General features: G+C 43.5%; 1 protein-coding gene across 1 annotated transcript in view; it reads left to right on the plus strand.

Moving 5' to 3' along the window:
* LOC126249138 (uncharacterized) overlaps positions 1-19,767 on the plus strand; it is a 57,176-nt gene extending 37,409 nt beyond the window's left edge. Inside the window, exons 3-5 of the mRNA XM_049950792.1 lie at positions 8,055-8,104; positions 14,590-14,813; positions 19,364-19,767. Of these exons, the coding sequence (XP_049806749.1) occupies positions 8,055-8,104; positions 14,590-14,813; positions 19,364-19,442 (353 nt within the window). The 3' untranslated portion in view covers positions 19,443-19,767. The remainder of the gene's footprint in view (positions 1-8,054; positions 8,105-14,589; positions 14,814-19,363) is intronic.
* The last annotated feature ends 491 nt before the right edge of the window (positions 19,768-20,258 follow it).

A 20,258-nucleotide genomic window follows, 5' to 3' on the forward strand; every position in this document is an offset into this window, starting at 1 on the left:
GAAAAAAAAGTCAGAATCTATGTAGATATAATAAACACCTATTGATGCGAGAAACGTTCGCCAGTTTATTGATTCGTTTGCTTGAAATACATCTGCACAGAAATCTAGACAATTATGTTTTCATTTTCTTTTAACGAAATCGCAATTCATTTACGCACAGGGTAAGGCTTTACACAGGTCCGTCTTGGACTCAGGTACACAAAACACGAACTAAGTAAGTATCAATAAATAAAAATAAAGTTTACACTAGTCGTGAACAGATGGCACTCACGAATTTCTTCTCGTAGGGTGATTGACGTTTGTAGCGACTGGAACGCTATAGGGTAATAAAACTGAGTAAAATATATGAATAATCCTGCCAAAGATGGCACAAACGCTGCAAGAAAGAGAGCCTCTGTTGGGCCACTTCGTGGTGGCATTGTACAAGTGACGCTTGCTGGCGTACGGCGTGTGTGATACCGTATCAGAGTGGTCCTGTACTCAGGGAATGAGTATAGGGAAGCAAATTCAGGAATCCTGTATCGCCACTATTGGCAACGATGTAGCGGATGTTATATGCCATTGCCATTGCCATTGCCTTCCTCTAACCTGTTATGAAGTGTCAAGGGCGTATTTGTGTCGTATGGATGACGTGGTTAGTGGTTGCACAGTGCAGTGTCAGTATGTGTTGTTATATGTGAAGGGAAGTGAGAAGATGAAAAGCAGTGCCATCGCATAGCCTACTCCTCTAGAATAGCACTAGGGGACCACCGAGTTTGTCCCCACCCGACGGACAGATCTCCATCAACGATGTCATATGCCCTCATTTCATGAGACGCTGCAGAAAGGTTTGGAGTCTGATCCAAGACATTGGCGAAAAGACTGGAAGTTCATGCCATCACCTCTCTTCCCCTTGTCGGCCAAATACTGGCAGTGAAAATTTCATCCATCACCACGATCTTTTTACATGATTATAATCAGTGAACATGTACAAAAGAAAATCCTATAGAACACAAACTATAAAAATGTTATTCAATAGGAAAAAAGTTGTAGATTGCTTGTGCAACTTCAGCTAAAAGAATCTTTCTTCAAGAAATTGTGTAGCTGGATATTTCTTGTCCACTACCAATGGCGTTTTTATCTCCAACAATGCCGTGTAAAAACTGACTCATTCAGCTTTGCTAATGCCTCTATGAATGCAGCTGTGGTTGGTTGGCTGGGGAGAAGGGACCAAACAGCGAGGTAATCGGTCCCATCGTATTATGGAAGGATGGGGAAGGAAGCCGGCAATGCTCTTTCAAAGGAATCACCCCAACATTTTCCTGAAGCGATCTAGGGAAATCTAAATCAGGATGACCGGGCGCGGGTTTGAACTGTCATCCTCCGGAATGCAAGTCCAGAGTTCCAACCACTGCGCCACCTCGCTTGGTAATGCAGCCTTCCACGAACCAGGCAATCTCTTTTCCTTCTCACTGCATACAATTCAAGACTTTCTGTTTTCAATATGATGTTGCTCGGAACGTCAGACTGTGCCTGGCACTCTCCAGCTAAAGAGGGAGTTAACGAAACAACTGCGTAAATAACTTACTGAGAGGGTACGTACCTCGACGTGCGTTCGAAGGCGCTGTGATAGTTTGGCAGGTACTATCAGTAATCAAAGTCCACTTTCCTTCCTTCGCCGAAAACATATTCGATGGCCATTCCCTCGAACGCACAGTATTTTGCAGAGGGAAAGTAATAGTCGCCGGCCCTGGTGGCCGAGTGGTTCTAGGCACTACAGTCTGGAACCGCGCGACCACTACGGTCTCAGGATCGAATCCTGCCTCGGGCATGGATGTGTGTCATGTCCTTAGGTTAGTTAGGTTTAAGTAGTTCTAAGTTCTAGGGGACTGATGATCTCAGAAGTCCCATAGTGCTCAGAGCCATCTGAACCATCTGAAAGTAATAGTCATCCGGACATTCGGAAAGACGAGGGCCCAAGGTTCAATCACGTAAGGTGTGACGCCGAGTTGACAAGCTAAGATCTTCTGTCTCAGTCACCAAACACCCGACGACGACACTCACGTTAAGCGATGTTCATCGGTGTCCAGGAGGTGGCAGTCAGGGAAAAGGGGGAAGTCCGATAATCCGATAGCATGGAGCCGGTGTCTCGTCACATATTTGTTGTTGGTGAATCGATACCACGTCGCGCGCTTGGTGATGGGCAGAAAATGTTGGTGTATTGTTTCCCACACTCTCGGCCAATGGACAGGGGGGTACTTGGTTTCCATCAGGTTACGTGGAGTCGCGCGCAGAAGGATGGTATAAACATCTTTTGCCTTCAGTGGGTGTGTTTCGGGAAATTCCGAGATCACATAACTGTATTGGAAAATGAATGTCAATTCATGGGAGAGGTGTGTCGCGATGTGCGCCACCGACACCGGCACGATTTGAGATACCGGCATCAGAACCTACAACAGGCGACACCGTGAGGGCGGCGTATCGACTGCTCCATCGTTTCGACATGTTGCTCATCTAGAGGGCAGCTGGGCAGCTGCCTGTGTTCGGACGTTAAACAGTTACAGCCCTCAATCGCACAAGGCGAGCCGGCTTACCTCTGAGTCTACGGGGGCGGGTGTTTTAGAGGGTGAATGGCCTTTCAGACCATAATGCACAAATTTTAACACTAGAAGGTTTCTGTAATCCAACTAATGTTGTATATAATTACAAAATAGGTAGAAAAGCTAATCCAACGACGATAGAGAATTTTTCAAACCTCGTTAAGGAACAAGAGTGGCAGGATGTTTATAGTTCTGATAACATAAATGACAAATATATTGCTTGCCTTAGCACATTTCTTATGCTATTTGCAAGTTGATTTCCATTAGAACGTTCTAAACAGGATACAGCAGTAAAAGGCAGCCTTGGTGGCTGACTAGTGGGATAAGGATATCCTGTAAAAGAAGGTGCGAATTATATCAGAATGTTAGAAGTAGTCACAATCGAGCTACAGCAACTCTTTGCAAACACTGCTGTAAGGTGCTCAAAAATTTTATTAGGTAAGCAAAGAGTATGTGGTATGCAAATAGACTAGTTAATTCACAGAATAAAATTAAAACTATATGATCAGTCGTGAAGGAAGTTTCTGGTCAGCAGCACAAGATCGAGGATATAAAGTCAGTACGTAGTAAAAACATTTCTGTTAGTATTTAACAGTCACTTTCTGAACATAGGTGGGGAATTAAATAAAAACTTTTACAGGGAATCATATAACTCTCTTGGAAAATGGTTTTCCGAGACTGACATCTGAAATACTCCTCTGTGATATTGACAAGGGGGAGACTCACTCAATAATTAAATCACTGGAAACTAAGGGCTCCCATGAATATGATGGAGTATCTAGCAGAATTCTAAAGTACTGCGCTGCACTTGTTAGCACTATACTTAGCCATATTTGTAATTTTTCCTTTAGGGATGATCAGTTTCCTGAACGATTAAAGTACACAGTAGTAAAGCCGCTTTATAAAAAGGGAGAAAGGGATAATGTAAACAATTTTAGATCTATTCCCATACCACCAGTGTTTGCTGAACTATTGAAAAGCTTGTGTATATAAGGATAACTGATTATTTCATTTCACACAATTTGCTGTCAAATGTTCAATTTGGATTTAGAAGTGATCTAGCAACTAAAAATGCTATATACTCTTTTCTCTGTGAGGTAGTGCAAGGATTAAACACAATGTTTCGAATGCTAGGCAATTTTTTGATTTAACTAAGGCGTTTGATTGTGTTGATCACAAAATATTGCTCCAGAAGTTGGACCATTATGGAATACGGGGAGTAGCTCAAAATTGGTTCGCCTCTTTCTGTAATAACAGACAGCAAAAGGTCATTCTCCACAGTACTGAGAATGGCGGGGTCCGAGTGGACAGGGTTAAATGGGAGGTGCCCTAGGGACCAGTGCCGGGAGCCGAAACTGATTTTCCCTGAAGCCGGCTTCTACCAGCTTTTCCATTCATCGTAAATAATTCGTGTCACTATTCTGCAGCCATGATTTATTAAACTGATAGTTCAGTATTATTCACACTTATCAGCAACCGCCTATTTTGGAATTGGAATTACCTCATTCTTCTTGATGTCTGAGGATATTTCGCCTGTCTCGTATATCGTGCACAACATATGGAATAATTTTGCCATCGATGTCTCTCCCAAAGATCTAAATATTTCTGAGGGAATATTGTCTACCCTAGGGGTTTTTTTTTTTCACTAAGTCTTTCAGACTCTGTAAACTTTTTCTCGCAGTATCATATCTTCCGTATCATCTTCATCTACACTGCTGGCCACCGTAAATGCAACACCCTGAAGGAAGCATCCGAATCAAGTGAAATTTACACCATGAGTTTGCAGCGATGAGATATGCAACTGATTAGAATTTCAGCGCAGACGCACATCACGCGCGCCTGTGGCGCCACCTCATAGCGCCATTTAAGGCTTGGCGATTTCGACGAGTGTACGTTCGGCACGTGTGTTTACCTTGTGGTTGTTTCACAAGACGATCAGTTATGCCTCGTAGACAACAGCAAACATCTTTTGATCAAGTATCCGAGTTCGACAGGGGAAGGATAGTGGCTTACCGAGATTGTGGATTATCATACAGAGAAATCGCTAGTCGTGTTGGACGAAACCAAACAACTGTAATGCGGATATGTGACCGTTGGATGCAGGAGGGTACGACGGACCGACGTGGTCGATCGCATTCACATCGGTGCACCACTGCACGTGCTGATAGGCAAATTGTGCGCATGGCAGTGACGGATCGCTCAGTGACATCCCGAACCATAGCACAGCACATTGCGTCTGTAACGCATCATCCAGTGTCTGCGCGTACCATTCGACGCCGTTTACAGCAGAGTGGTCTGTCCGCAAGACGTCCATTGCTTCGTCTACCATTGACGCAGAACCACAGACATCTCCGTCGCCAATGGTGTGATGACAGACGGAGAATGGAATGACGTTGTCTTTACTGACGAGGCACGCCTCTGTCTGCAGCACCACGATGGTCGGATTCGAGTGTGGAGACACCGTGGAGAGAGGATGCTGGACAGCTGCATTATGCCCCGCCACACTGGTCTTGCACCGGGTATTATGGTATGGGGCGGTATTGGATATTACTCTCGCACGCCTCTAGTACGCATTGCCGGTACTTTAAATAGCCGGCGCTACATATCTGAGGTGCTGGAGCCAGTTGTCCTTCCTTACCTTCAGGACTCGGCCACAGCCATATTTCAACAGGATAATGCGCGACCACACGTGGCACGCATTGTCCAAAGGTTCTTCGTCAATAACCAGATTGAATTGCTTCCCTGGCCGGCTCGCTCTCCGGATCTTTCGCCGATAGAAAACATGTGGTCCATGGTTGGTCAACGAGTGACCCAGATTACATCCCCAGCTGCCACACCAGATGATCTTTGGCAACGTGTGGAAGCTGCTTGGGCTGCTGTACCCCAGGAACACATCCAACGTCTCTTTGACTCAATGCCGAGACGTGTGGCAGCGGTGATCTCCAACAATGGCGGCTACTCTGGCTACTGATTCTGGCAGGAACCACATGTCACAGACGTCTGTAAACGTAATCATTTGATACTTGGTCAACATGTTATCTACAAAGTAAATTGTGTTGTGCTACCTCTTGTATTTCTTGGTGTTGCATTTACGGTGGCCAGCAGTGTACTTCGAATTCTCTTTCCATAAAATTGTCCTCTACTTCGTTTCCCTTATATACAGGGTGATTTTGGTGAACGGTGTCAAGGTGCAGGAAACGATTCCTGAGAGGATGCAGAACAAAAAAAGTTCATACGAACATCTATTCGGAAAGGCGTTTCAAGGGAGGTACACCCGCTTGAAGGCGCAGATAAAAGATCTTTGATAGTGATTCCGATATCAGCACCAGGCAAGAGGCCAGCCAGTATGGTGTAAGCCAGACGACTGCGTGGTCCATTCTCCACGAGAACTGCCGCTTCCGGATCACTTACAATACCTGCAGCACTTATTACCTTCGGATTTTCATCTGCGGTGGTTCGTCGCACAGTCTACCAGGGTTCTGTCATCCATCCTTTTCACAGATGAAGCTACCTTTAGGAGGGACGTATAGTCAATTGTCACAGTACTCACCTCGGGCTGCGGGGAATCCCTATGGTATGGCGGCAGCGAACTACCAGCATCGATTTAACCTCAGTGTCTGGGCGGGGATTATTGGCGACCGCCTCGTGGGACCAGTTACCCTTCCACAATGCCTCACAGCAGTTATCTGCACTTCCTGCGGCTGAACATGCCTCCCTTGCTCGGAGATGTGCCTTTGGCGGTACGAAGGGTAAAGTGGCTATTTCATGATGGTGCTGCAGCTCACTGTCCTCTTGAGTGTGGGGCCAAAACAGTTGTAGAAAGAGAACATTCCTACTAGTCTGGTGTGTTCTCATGTGTGCTTTCAATCATTAAAACATACACTGTCAAAGATCTCCACCTTCAAATGGGTGTAACTCCCCTGGAACGCATTTTCGGCCATATGTCCGTATGGCCTTTTTTGCTCATTATCCTCCAGGGATCGTTTCCTACAGTTTGGCCCCACTTGGCAAAATCACCCGGTAGAGCCTCTGTATATTCCTTACACGTTTCAACCTTCCCTTATTTGCTTAGTATTGACTTAGCAATATGAGTTCTTGATATTCATATAGCTGCTTCTTTTTTCTCCAAATGAGTCTTTAATTTTCCTGCAGGTAGCGTCTTACCTAAGCATGCACCCCTCTACAGCGTTGCATTTGCTCTCGAGCCATGCTTGCGTAGCCATTCTTCACTTTCTGTCGGTCTCGTTTTTAAATTTTTTTACTCCCTTTCGCCCGCTTCACTTTCTGTATATTTATATTTTCTCCTTTCGTCAATCCCATTTAATATCTTCGGTGTTATCCAGTGATTTCTATGAGGCATTGTCTTTTTACCAATGTGATCCTCTGTTGCATTCCCTATTCCATCGCTCAAACGTACCTGTTTATCTTCTTTCCCCCTCTTTCGGTACAACGCTGCCTAATGTTCGCGCACATTAGTCCCTTTTCTTGTCATATGTGAAAGCGAAGTCACATGTGCACTCGTGGAGCGTAGGTAAGTGTAATGTATGCGTGTATAGCGTAGTGTTATTTGTACATTTATGATGATGATGGTAATGATGATGATGAGAGAAGGGAGTAGGTTAATCCTCGGTGCCTACACATAGCCCATTCCTCGCGAATAGGACCAAGTTGGCAGCAGAGTTTAACATCCCATTCGACAGATGAACCACCGTGTCGTCAGTTAATGAGACACTGCGGAAGGATTTGGAATTAAATCCAGAAAATTGACTCCAAGACTGATGATCGGGAACTTTACGCCACCACCTCTCATCTCCTTGCTATCCAAATACTGACACTGAAAATTTTTCACCAATGGGATTCGAACCAACTTACCTCCGAGTCGAACGTCATCGCACAAGCGTGCGTTAGCGAATTAGACTACGGTGACGGGTATGACATCGTAGATGGAGAGAAAAATTAAAACATGACAACTTCCGATGTATGTATCACTGCCTATCAGGTGAGGCCAGAAGAATGTTAACAGAGCTCTTGTGAACTTCACAGTAGCGATAATATTATGTATTAGAATTCTGCTGTAGACATAGGTATCGATTTCAGTGCTATGTTTATCCTCATATTTTGTGTCCTCTTCTGATGGCATCTTCGTGAAATTGTAGCCTCATGGACATAGAGAGTGAATCAAGGTTGCAGTCATTATTTCTTTGTGCGACGTACATTTGGAAGGAAACAAGGTGGGAAGTTGTTCGTAACACTTACGTGTGATATTGACTCGAGTTTAACAGAACGCGTTAATTTCTACACAAAATTAAATTCTCTGCTCTGAGGGATAAAAAGTAGGAAATCAGTATCAAAGAGAATGCAATCGTCGAATAGTTGATAGCCATAAATTCCCTGTGCTGTGCTGTTTGTGCTCTCAGAACAAAAACTAGGTCAGTTAACGAAGTCGATAACTAAACATCGTCATTTCTGTTGCAGCGCTGGCTTACGTGCACTGCAAGCCGGCCTCCCTTCGACCTCTGCACCGGGTAAGTTACAGCAAAGCTATTTCATTGTTTTTATAATTACAAAATATGAATATTGGAAATTAAAACAGTTATTCTCAGCGTTTACACATAAACGCATATTTATAATGTAGATGGCTTTAGAAAACGCAAATGTGAAACTCATAAAAATCAGTACGAAGAGAAAGGAAGGTAGGAAGGTTAGTGTTTAATGTCCCATCGACAACGAGGTCATTAGAGACGAAGCACAAGCTCGGATTTGTGAATAATGGGGAACGAAATCGGTCATGCTCTTTCAAAGGAATCAACACGGGGTTTGCCTTAAGCGGTTTAGGGAAATTATGGAAAACTAAAATTTGGATTGCCTAATGGGGATCTGAACCGTAAGTCGTCCTGAATGCGATTTCACTGTGCTAGCCACTGCACCGCCTCTCTAGATCAGTATAAACTAGATTGTCTGTGTTTACATGGAGCTTTCAAATTCCACTTAGAAACTACCAGGACATGTTGAGCGTCTGAGAAGACAGTCGTGTGAATAGTAAAACATCGTTAGAGACGTACTATTTGCATTCTGTTGGAACAAATAATAATACGTGTACTTCGTCTAGTGGATGAAAGAGGGATACTTCGCTGTAATTATTGCCAACTAACTATTGTGGTAAGAATTCCGTATGCTAGCTAATTTTTTTATGAAGAAGGGGATTCTGATTATTAAAGAAATAAGTTACCGGGCGTGTAATGTGACATGTGAATGCTTTCCGTTTCTAGTGTAGCTTACCAGAGGCACTGTGCATTGTTACTACATTAGTTAGCTGAATATATTTGTAACTTTTGTCAGAGACACAGTGAATCTCTGTGGCTCCTTCACCCAGCGGACGCACAATTTTCATCACTATTTGGCCGTGAAGGTAAAGAGAGGTGGTTCTTTATCATCAGATTCGGCTCCATTGTTTTGTGTTAAATTGCAAGTGTTTCACTGAGTAAGAAATGTGACGCTGTTGGTGGTGGTCAGTCTGTACTATAGGGACACTAAGTTATGCGGTTCCCTACGTGCTATCCGACGAAAGTAGGCAGCTGTCTCCATATCGGATTACAGCATATCTCCCGTCCTTTCATCGATAACATAATAAATAGGATCCGACACTACAAAAGAAACCATAATAGTCAGCCACATAATACAGATAAACACTTTACGTTTCATAATAGATAGGAAGACAGAAGACAGCATACTACATGCACTTGGATCCTGTATAAGAGTACAATGTGGCACTCCTGCGTTGTGGCCAACGATTGCTATCTAATTATACGGTTGGTTATGACTTTGACAGAGTTAGGATGCCGATCATGGCCGGCCGAAGTGGCCGTGCGGTTCTAGGCGCTGCAGTCTGGAACCGCGAGACCGCTACGGTCGTAGGTTCGAATCCTGCCTCGGGCATGGATGTGTGTGATGTCCTTAGGTTAGTTAGGTTTAAGTAGTTGTAAGTTCTAGGGAACTAATGACCTCAGAAGTTGAGTCCCATAGTGCTCAGAGCCATGCCGATCATGATTATTTTCTATCTGATAATAATCCAAAGGCTTATGCGAGTAGAATCTATGATATCTGAAGCGGTAGATTCGATTAACAGTATGTAGCCAACGTGGTTTTTGTAATCGGAAGAGACATTATACGAAATACAATAACAATAAGAAACCAGTCCATTAAATTCTTTTATATGGAAGTTCGAAAATTGGTGCCATACTATAATTATCTGCAGTTTGTCACAATCACTCGCTTTAAACAATTACGCCATCCGAGAACAGATTCAGGATCTGCCTGGACTTCATACGTCGCTGATCATTTCCTTCATTTACTAAGACTTTGACCGAAGGCTCTCTCATAGGACGTGTTGGAGCAGCATCATATAGTATCGTGCGACTGAGTTGAGGAAGTAATTTCAATAATTTCTTTGATTTCAGTGTTCCTATAAGTAGTACCAATCCCCGATCTGTAGAACCTGCTCCCTAATTGCTGTTACTCCCATAAAACGCTTGAGAGAACCTGTGTTTGTAGTGTCCGGAAATAATAGGACAGAAACATTAGAGCCATTTAAGCTTTGTTGAGGTCATCGAGATGTTAAGGGATGGCATAATTCCCTGCCTCTGACATCGCCCTCTGCGTCCCACATAAAGTTTCCAATGTTACGATAAATTAAAAATAGTGCACTAACTGCGTATGTGATCTAATTCTTTGCTTCCAACATTTCGGGCACACATACACTCATAAAACCTAATGCTAATAGTTAGTTCTAAGGGATTCTCTTACAATCATGTTACTCTAGCTGCGGGTAAATGTATTCAACACTGCGTAATCCATACATATTACAAAAATAGACGTACGTATTTACGTACAGTATGTATGTATGTATGTATGTATGTACACTATGTGATCGAAAGTAGCCGGACACCCCCAAAAACATATGTTCTTCTTATTAGGTGCATTGTGCTGTGACCTACTGCCAGGTACTCCATATCAGCGACCTCAGTAGTCATCAGACATGGTGAGAAAGCAGAATGGGGCTCTCTTCGGAACTCACGGATTTCGAACGTGGTCAGGTGATTGGGTGTCACTTGTGTCATACGTCTGTACGCTAGATTTCCTAAACATCCCTAGGTCGACTGTTTCCGATGCCATAGTGAAGTGGAAACGTGAACGGACACGTACAGCACAAAAGTGTACACGCCGACCCCGTCTGTTGCGCCCCTTGTTGTTTTGCATGGCACTATCACAGCTCAGGCCTACATTGATGTTTTAAGCACCTTCTTGCTTCCCACTGTTGATCAGCAATTCGAGGATGGCGATTGCATCTTTCAACACGATCGAGCACCTGTTCATAATGCACACCCTGTGGCGGAGTGGTTACACGACAATAAGACCCTTGTAATGGACTGGCTTGCAGAGAGTCCTGACCTGAATCCAATAGAACAGCTTTTGGGATGTTTTGTAACGCCGACTTCGTGGCAGGCCTCACCGACCGACATCGACGCCTCTCCTCAGTGCAGCTCTCCGTGAAGAATGGGCTGCCATTCCCCAGGAAAGCTTCCAGCACCTGACTGAACGTATGCCTGCGGGAGTGGAAGCTGTCATCGAGGCTAAGAGTGGGCCAACGCCGTACTGAATTCCAGCATTACCGTTGGAGGGGGCCATGAACTTGTAAGTCATTTTCAGCCAGGTGTCCGGATACTTTGGATCACATATGATTCCACACCTCCTCTTAAACCACTGCACCGATTTCAACTAAACTTAGTACACATTTTACTTACTGTTTGGAAAGAATCTCTGTGGGCGTAAGAACCATCAATCTATGAAGGGGTGCAGGTCAAAACACAGCGTTACCCACGACGCGTGAATACCGCATACTCTTACTTTAAACAGAAAATATTTAAAAATGAAGGCACTTACTGACTTGCAGTAAACTTTACATATAACTTCAAACTTTTAAGAAACTTTTTCTCGCTGACAACCTCCAAAAAATGATAAAAGGAAAAGAGTTTATCGCTGACTAAGTTTTTGCTGTCCATGCAGTTAAACTTCCGCATGTAGCATGACGTTTTAATTTATTACTTCTTTACTACATGTTGTAGGCAAGAAATGGAGATGGGCAGAGAGAGGGAGGAGAAGGAGATGTAACAGCAAAATTATATCACTGTGCGACACATTGTTCAGGAGCTACACTGATAAGCCAAAACACTGATCGCCTGGTGGAGCTGCGGGCAAGTAACGCGGTAACAAAAGTGTGTAAGCGGAGAAGTAACTGACGGGGGATCAGCCTAGCGAAGATGTGGGATGCAAATGGGGAAATCCATTGAGATAAGCGAGTCTGACAAAGGGCAGATTATTAGTATGCAGAGTCTTTGAACGAGTAGCTCGGAAAAGGCGAAGGACAGTGGAACTCCCACTAAGCGCTAAATGGTTGGATGTCCACGACTCTTCGTAGAACGTGAGGTTCGGAGGAACGTATGCTCTGTAAAGTAGGATATATGGTGATCTGCGGCATCTCTTCCGACAGAGCACAATGCCAGTGCATGTACAAGTGTCTCGGAGCACACCGTTCATCGTGCATTGTTGAACAAGGAGCTCCGCAGCAGACCACCCCTACATGTTCACATGTCGACCCAACGACATCCTCAGTTACGATTGCAGCGGACACGAGACCATCGGGATTTGACCGCCGATCAATGGAAACCTGTCTGCTCTTCGAATGAATCACATTTCTGCTACGCTAGGTCGATCGTCATCTCTACAAAATCCGTCAACGATGTGAACGGTGGCTCGAAACGTGCAGCGCGCCAAGGACGCAGGCTTGTGGGGGCAGTATTATGCTATGAGAGACATTCTCCTGCGCTTCCCTGAGAGCTGTGCTTGTAATCGAAGACATGCTGACAGCTGGAGAACCACCTGCATCCCTTCATGCTTGAGGCAATATTAATTCCATTCTGGAAACCAAGTAAGGACCGTCGCACCCATAACACCGTAGTGTAGCCCTTACCAGTTGTATGGTTAAGACTCATGAACGTATGGTCAACCGCCGCCTCGTCTGGCTACTCGAATCCCGAGGTCACCTGAGCCGCTCCCAGTGCGGTTTCATGCGCTACCGTTCCATCCTTAACAACTTAATTCTACCGTAGACAACGATACAGGAGTTCTTCTTACGTCGGAACCATTTGTTTTGTATTTTGACCTCGAAAAAGCGTATGACACTTCTTGGAGGTACAACATCTCTCGCCAACTTCATGAGTGGGGACTACGTGGACGCCTGCCACTTCTTGTCCAACCCTTTCACGAGGACCGGAGTTTTCGATGTCTCGTGGCGATGCCTTGTCTGACTGCTATGTTCAAGAGAATGGGGTCCCCCAAGGCTCTGTCCTCTTTGTTTGTGGATGACTTTGCAATCTTTTGATCTTCCTCTGAGCAGTCCATTCGGCATGTTGTTGGGCCCATCTGTACTGCGCTGCATGATGTCGTGGTTGCAAAGATGGCCCTCGCCATGGGCGTCGGGAGTGAAGTTGCGCATCATACAGCCTATTGCGCATAGTCTGAATCGTAACACGACTTCCTGTGGCTGCACGAAAAGCGTTATTCAACATGGTGCGTTGCTGTCAGGATTCCTCCGAGTTCATACTCCGTAGGTAGCGGTCATCCACTGCAGCAGTAGCCCTTGGGCGGCCTGAGCGAGGCGTGTCATCGACAGTTTCTGTCTCTCTGTGTCTCCTCCATGTCCGAACAACATCGCTTTGATTCACTCCGATACGCCTGGACATTTCCCTTGTTGAGAGCCCTTCCTGGCACAAAGTAGCAATGCGGTCACGATCGAACCGCGGTATCGACCGTCTAGGCATGGTTGAACTACAGACAACACCAGCCGTGTTTCTCCTTCCTGGTGGAATGACTCGAAGTGATCGGCTGTCGGACTCCCTCCGTCTAATAGCCGCATGGTGAATGGTTGTTTACATCTTTGGGTGGGTTTAGTGACATCTCTGAACAGTCAAAGGGACAGTGTCTGTGATACAATATCCACAGTCGACATCTATCTTCAGGAGTTCTGGGAACCGGGGTGACGCAAAACTTTTTTTGATGTGTGTACATGTCGATAAACCTACTATCACACTAGACTAGTGTGGGACCGCTCTACGGAATGAGCATGTAAAAGTTACACTGTAATTTTTTTTTACTTTTCTTTTTAAAACCGGAAATCAGCTGTCGCTTTCCGTCGACACTGGGCGTCGCATGAAATACGTTACGAGCAGTATTTGTTTGGGCTGACTCGAGCTACACATTACAAAAACACCAGAGAAAATGCGTCTGACGACCCTTACAAGGTTTATAAAGCCAACGATTGGCAGCAATTTAAACAACGTGTTTTCCAAACATGTTTTATAAAACCAGAGACTCGTTTTATATCGTTTGCAACTGTGTTTTCAAATAAGTTATAATATGTGTTACAGTGAAGCATACTTCTCACAACTTTCTTTAGTATCACTACGATGTTAAATGAAACGGCCCTTAATTTTACTTGAAGCAGTTCGCTTGTTTTCCACTACAGTGGCCGTCTTTAAAATATTCGCTAACTTTTATAGAGTATCGTCTTTGCCTTTAATATCTTAGAATATGGTACAGTTGCACTCAAAACACACTTATCATCAGTGCAATGTAAAATAACTACTGATTTGCATGCTGCTCTGTAGACAACTTTTTGCGTAAGACTATTCCGACTGGTGATAACGTTTCCGGTACTTGCCCTCCGCCCAAGCTTTATACTTATTTTTCTGACCTCAGTTTCAATATTCGGTTGAGCACTGTACCTCAGGCTGAATCAAGACTATATCTTGATACCGTTTCATGAAAAAAAAAAAAAAAAAAACGCTGCATATGACACACTTGAGAGCACAGTGGGCTTCTTGGACAGGTAGAGACAGGGGAAGCGACAAAGTGACACATGGTGCTATCTGACTTCGTTTTCTCCTCATTGCAGGCTAAAAGGTGGGAAGAGTTTCCGAACGTGACATTCACGTTTGACTGCTCGGACCGCGCCGTGGGCTTCTATGCCGACATGGAGCATCACTGCCAGATCTTCCACATGTGCGATGAGGACGGCAGACGCATCCCCTACCTCTGCGCCAACGACACTTCCTTCAACCAGGAGTACCGTGTCTGCGACTGGGAGTACAACTTCGATTGCCAGAAGTCACAGGACTGGTGAGCAGCACACGTTGCATTTCTGTCTTTCTCTCTCCCTTCCATTAATGACGAATATATACAGTGTACGTGTTGTTACTTGCGATTCAGTTTCAGAACTGTCAGAAAAGTTTTCTCTGCTGCCTCTTTGAAACACAACTTAAACTCAGTAAAAATTGTAAATATATTTCAGTTCTTTGAGTTTATTCAATAGAGAAAAATAATATCTTTATAGCCTAGCAATTCTATAACAAATTTACATTTAATTACAGGTGGACATAAGTTTTAAAAATGTGTTGTTTCAGTAAACGAACGTGATATACCAAATATAATCGAAATAATATAACTGTTCACTTCATTTGTTTGACCTTCCATTTGTTGTCCTCACATGTCTTCACATGTCTGTTTAGTGCCTCGTTTCTCTTGACCATTACTCAGGTGGCCCATGTTTCCACTACCTGATTATTGGTTGTAATTATTCTCGTTTAAGTGCACATAGTCAGAGATCATTTACCTAACTATCTGTCTTGTGTAAGGGCGGTTCAATGAAAACGACACAGATGGGGAAGATTTCGTATACTGTTTATTATTTCAAAAGTATTTGCCATAACTGTTAATACACTTATCACACTGCAAGAAAAGATGGTCAGTGCCATCGTTGAATTTTTTTGCGTTTTCCTATGGAACAGTGATTGTACGCGGACGTGAACCTCTTCATCCGAAGAAGTCGACACCTACGAGCGTCTTTCTTCAGGACTCCAAAAATACGGAAATCACACGGAGAGAGACTGGACTGTATAAAGGATGTGTAAAGGCTTCCCAGCAAAACTTCTGCAGCGTATTCCAAACAACCTTTTCAACATTGCAGAAGTTTCCCGGGGAACCCCTTGCACACCCTCCATACAGCCCCAATTTCCCCCCATGCGATTTCCATATTTTTGGAGCATTGAAGAAAGACATTCGTGACCTTCGATTTACTTCGTAGGCGCACGCCTGGGTACAGTCGTGGTTCTCTAGGCAAGTGGAAAAAATTTTCCAAGAAAACACTGACCGTCTTGAAATTTCCTGGCAGATTAAAACTGTATGCCATACCGAGACTCGAAATCTGGACCTTTGCCTTTAGTTGGCAAGTGTTCTGAGCTACCCAAGCACGACTCACGCACCCTCCTCACAGCTTCACTTCTGCCAGTACCTCGTCTCCTAACTTCCAAACTTTACAGAAGCTCTCCTGCGAATCCCCAGGCTGTGGCTAAGCCATGTCTCTGCGATATCCTTTCTTTGAGGAGTGCTAGTTCTGCAATGTTCGCAGGAGAGCTTCTGTAAAGTTTGGAAGATAGGAGACGAGGTACTGGCAGAAGTGAAGCTGTGAGGAAGCTGTGTGAGTCGTGGATGGGTAGCTCAGATGGTAGAGCACTTGCCCGCGAAAGACAAAGGTCCCGAGTTCGAGTCTCGATCTTGTACACAGTTTTAACCTGCCAGGAAGTTGCATATCAGCGCACGCTCCGCTGCAGAGTGAAAATCTCATTCGGCATTGATCATCTTGTATCACATTGGGTCCTACGTGTTTACAGTTATGGTGATTACTTTTGAAATAATAAACGATTTACTTTCTTTTTCCATCTGTCTCGTTTTCATTTGACTGCTCCTTATAGGTTTTATGATCTTCCTCTGAAGCTTGAGGGTACACATGCGGCGTGATTGATTTCTAAGGTTCGTTCATCAAGACCTTCAGTCCGTTCTGTAACACTATCGGAGCTCGTCATTGGATCACTATTTTTACTTTTAAATAGCTGAAATGGCAGACTAAAATTTTAACAATATCGAGTAATTTTGTAGCGATATAATACATTTTTGTATACCGGATGTCTCTTTTGAGCGTCGCCGCGTTTTCTGTTGTGTTTCCGTCGATATATGAAATTTAGTTGCTACGATTTTAGATGGATTCACATCAAACAATACTTCTCATCAAGTGTTTCATGTGACGCTCAGAATCGCAGAAAGTGTCGGTTTATGTACCTTGACAAACATTTTAAAATCTGTAATTGTATGTGCTCATTGGATGAGCGGTTCAACGCTAGTCTAGTGCGATATTCACTTCAACGATAAATGTTAAATGGGACAGTGAAGCACGAAGAATAACTAGTACTCCTGCAGATACTGTGTAACACTATTGCATGGCGGCAGCTAACAAACAGCACGGCCTATCTGTTGGACTACTACCCCTTCTAGTAAATTCCGCGCTATCAAGGAGACTAGTACTGCATGGCACTCCTCCCTTCGTTGCTCCCAGAAGGAATCAGCCGTCCTATGTCGCCTCGGCATCGGTCATACCAGATTAACCAATAGCTTTATTTCACGTTGTGACTGCGGACTAATATTGCCGGACGTCTCACGGGCAGTTGAACTGGTTCCCCTTTTACTCCGTGAAAGTGCTTTTTATGTTCAGATATGACATTTTAAAATACTTTCGGAGCTTGGGCAGGGTGGCTGGCGTTGTGGCCTCTACTGCCACATGCTGGGTCTGGGGACCTTCGACCCTACCTTCTTTGCTAGCTGCCTTGTTCCTTATCTCTGTAACTGTGTTTTAACTACTTTTCTGCTGCACCCTGCTTTCCGATTTAGGGACAGCACTCCGATGAATAGTGGGTGCTACTTCCCCTTTTAACACATTGACTATAACGGATCAGGTGTGGGACGGCTGTGGGAGATACGGTCCCGTTGCTTGCAGAGCCCTGGGGAACTCTCACGACCCCACCCACCTACTGACCTGATCATTTTTGTCATCTTATTTTATTATCGTCGGTCCAACTGATGTCCATCATGTTTATAGCCTTCTCATTTTCACTATTACTTCCGACTCTAAGGAATCCTTTATTCTGTAACCGTCTGCACCTTTAATTGGGTTGTCGGGGAGGGAGAAGAGTCAGATTCTGGTGGGCTTATTTTCGCCACAGATGAGGCCTGGGAGACCACTCCTTCCTCTGTTCTGACCATCATACCAGCCCGATCCTTATACTTCTGCTTCTCGTTATGTTATTTCACAGCTATTGCATCAATATTTCCTTGAAGACCTCGATTTTACCACACCTACATATTCGTACTTTCATAATTCGATCTAATTTTTTGGCTGATGTCACTAACTCTTGATGAGCTGTCTGTCAACTGAGGGACTGATTGCCTCGCTGTCTATTACCTTACCTCACAACCGTCCAACCAGAAAGAACGGCGAAGGATCACAGACTTTGTTGTTTGGAAGGATATTCGTAATTTTGTTTCACACTGTATAGGAGGAATGATTCCAAACAAATACTGTCCGTTATGTGTTCCATGCCACATCCAGCGCCGAGGGAAAACATTGCTGCGCAGGGGCGTACCCAGGATCTGAACTAGGGTGGGGGGGCAGGTCATACTAGTCTCAGAAAACAAGGACTCGAGACAAAATACAGCACTTCTTATTAAATAAAACAGTAAACCAGTGAAAAACTGCTTTTAATAAACATTTTACATACAAGAATGCACTTGTACAATCCGAGAAAACATGCAGCATTTCTTATTAAATAAAACCGTAAACTAGTGAAAAACTGCGAATATCTTCTGGGGGTGGGGGCAGTTGCCCCTCGCTGGGTACGCCCATGTTGCTGCGTATATTTCCTAATAACGTAACTATGGATTACCTATGGTCTGCGAGAATCTCTCTCTAACGACTTCGTTATAAGGGCTCGATAAAACCGAAGAAAAAAAGAAAAACACTTTAATAAGATTTACATGTACTTGAAGGCCTAATTAAAACAGGAAAACTGTCTTAAAATGTAGATCCATACGCCGTGAATAACTTTCAATGAAATTAATTTTTAGAAGATAGTGACTTTACTATACAACTAGTAAAATTAAATAAAGAATTCACGAATACGTCCCGCTGATGTTGCGAAACACTAATACGACACAAACTTTGGCAGTTACAACGGAAACAGTGAATTCCATTTTCCTTTTTACTGAAGACGACTACTTCCTTTACGTCCAGACATTGCACGCACATTAAACATATTGCTTTGTGAGATAGAGTACCCGCTTTAATTCGTAATCCCGTTACTATGAAAACACGATGCCGAGATCATGAGATCAAAATAGGCTCTTAGCGATAGATTTATGGGGAAGGAATAACCATCGTGACATTCACGTCAAGTTATTTCGAGAAACAATGTGTATCCGAATCAGAATGGACGAACGAACATTTGAGCACCGTTCCTCTAGTACGTATGTCCAGTGGCTTAGCTAACTATACCACAGGGTTTTTTAGGCTTTCCTTTTCATATGCTGTGTTCCTTTTTAAGGTTTCTCCCAGTTAATTCGATTCGCCTTTCTTGCATTTTAGCCAAAGTTTTTTAAACAGACGTTCACACTTTGGTCGTGCTTATGATGAAAGTGTTATGTTCACATCTGATAACTTAGTTTTTGGACTTCCGTCACATTTCACCGAATTAATTCATGCGCTGTATCAGCTTTATTCGTATATTATAATTTAATTAATGAGTAAGGTAGTTATTTTAATGACTGTTTTTCTTATTTTTCAGGTACTATCTTAACGAACTGACATACGTCACTGATCCACCAAAGCCCAAGAACGCAAGGCCCATAAACGCAGGACAATAGGAGTGGAACACCCAAAGGCTTGTTTAACTGAGCCATAATTGTCGCAAGTGTCAGCAACAAAAGTGTTAAAAACTATCATTTTTATGAGCTAAACAGCTGTGTAAAGTATATATTACTCAAACAGAGAACATTATGAATCCAAAGGTCTACTAAAAATCTCATCTTCACGACTTATCCTGAGATACGAACGCATTAAAATGAATGTTCTGCATTTAGTTCAATATCAACAAAAGGCTGACAGATGTGTTAATTTTACTCATATTAGCATGAAATTTGTGTGCCATCAAGAAAACATGTTCAAAATATTTTTAAGCATGTCGTGATATACCTGTTTTTATATATAAATTCATGTTTGCCTGTATTTTAATAAATGTAAGTGTTTTATACTCTAGAGTGTATCTTGTTTCACATTACGTTATCCATCCATTTTATTTTCCATTTGCCTTTTGTTGTACCTATCCGAAGATAGATCCAACAGGAGAATAAGACGGACGTAGTATGATACTCAATAGGGAGAAATGATTTTCTTTACATATGTTAGTAAAGTCTAGTCGTCTCTTTGGTGCCATGGTACTTAAATCTGCCACTAAATTAATAACTGGATTAAGATAACTTAGTAAAAGGAAATATTGAGGCTAAGAAGGAAATTTTACGGGTTTATTTCATGAGGAAATACATTTGCCGCCGATGGGAAAAATTAATAACGTATTTGGAACATCGAACGATTACTGTAACGAGTTAAACACAAAACGAAAATACAAGTCGTAGCCTTCTCGTATACAAATTGTTCAGGGTACTGTCATTAATTTTTGTTCT

The sequence above is a fragment of the Schistocerca nitens genome, chromosome 3, assembly GCF_023898315.1.
Source record: "Schistocerca nitens isolate TAMUIC-IGC-003100 chromosome 3, iqSchNite1.1, whole genome shotgun sequence".
Taxonomy (NCBI): Eukaryota; Metazoa; Arthropoda; class Insecta; order Orthoptera; family Acrididae; genus Schistocerca; species Schistocerca nitens.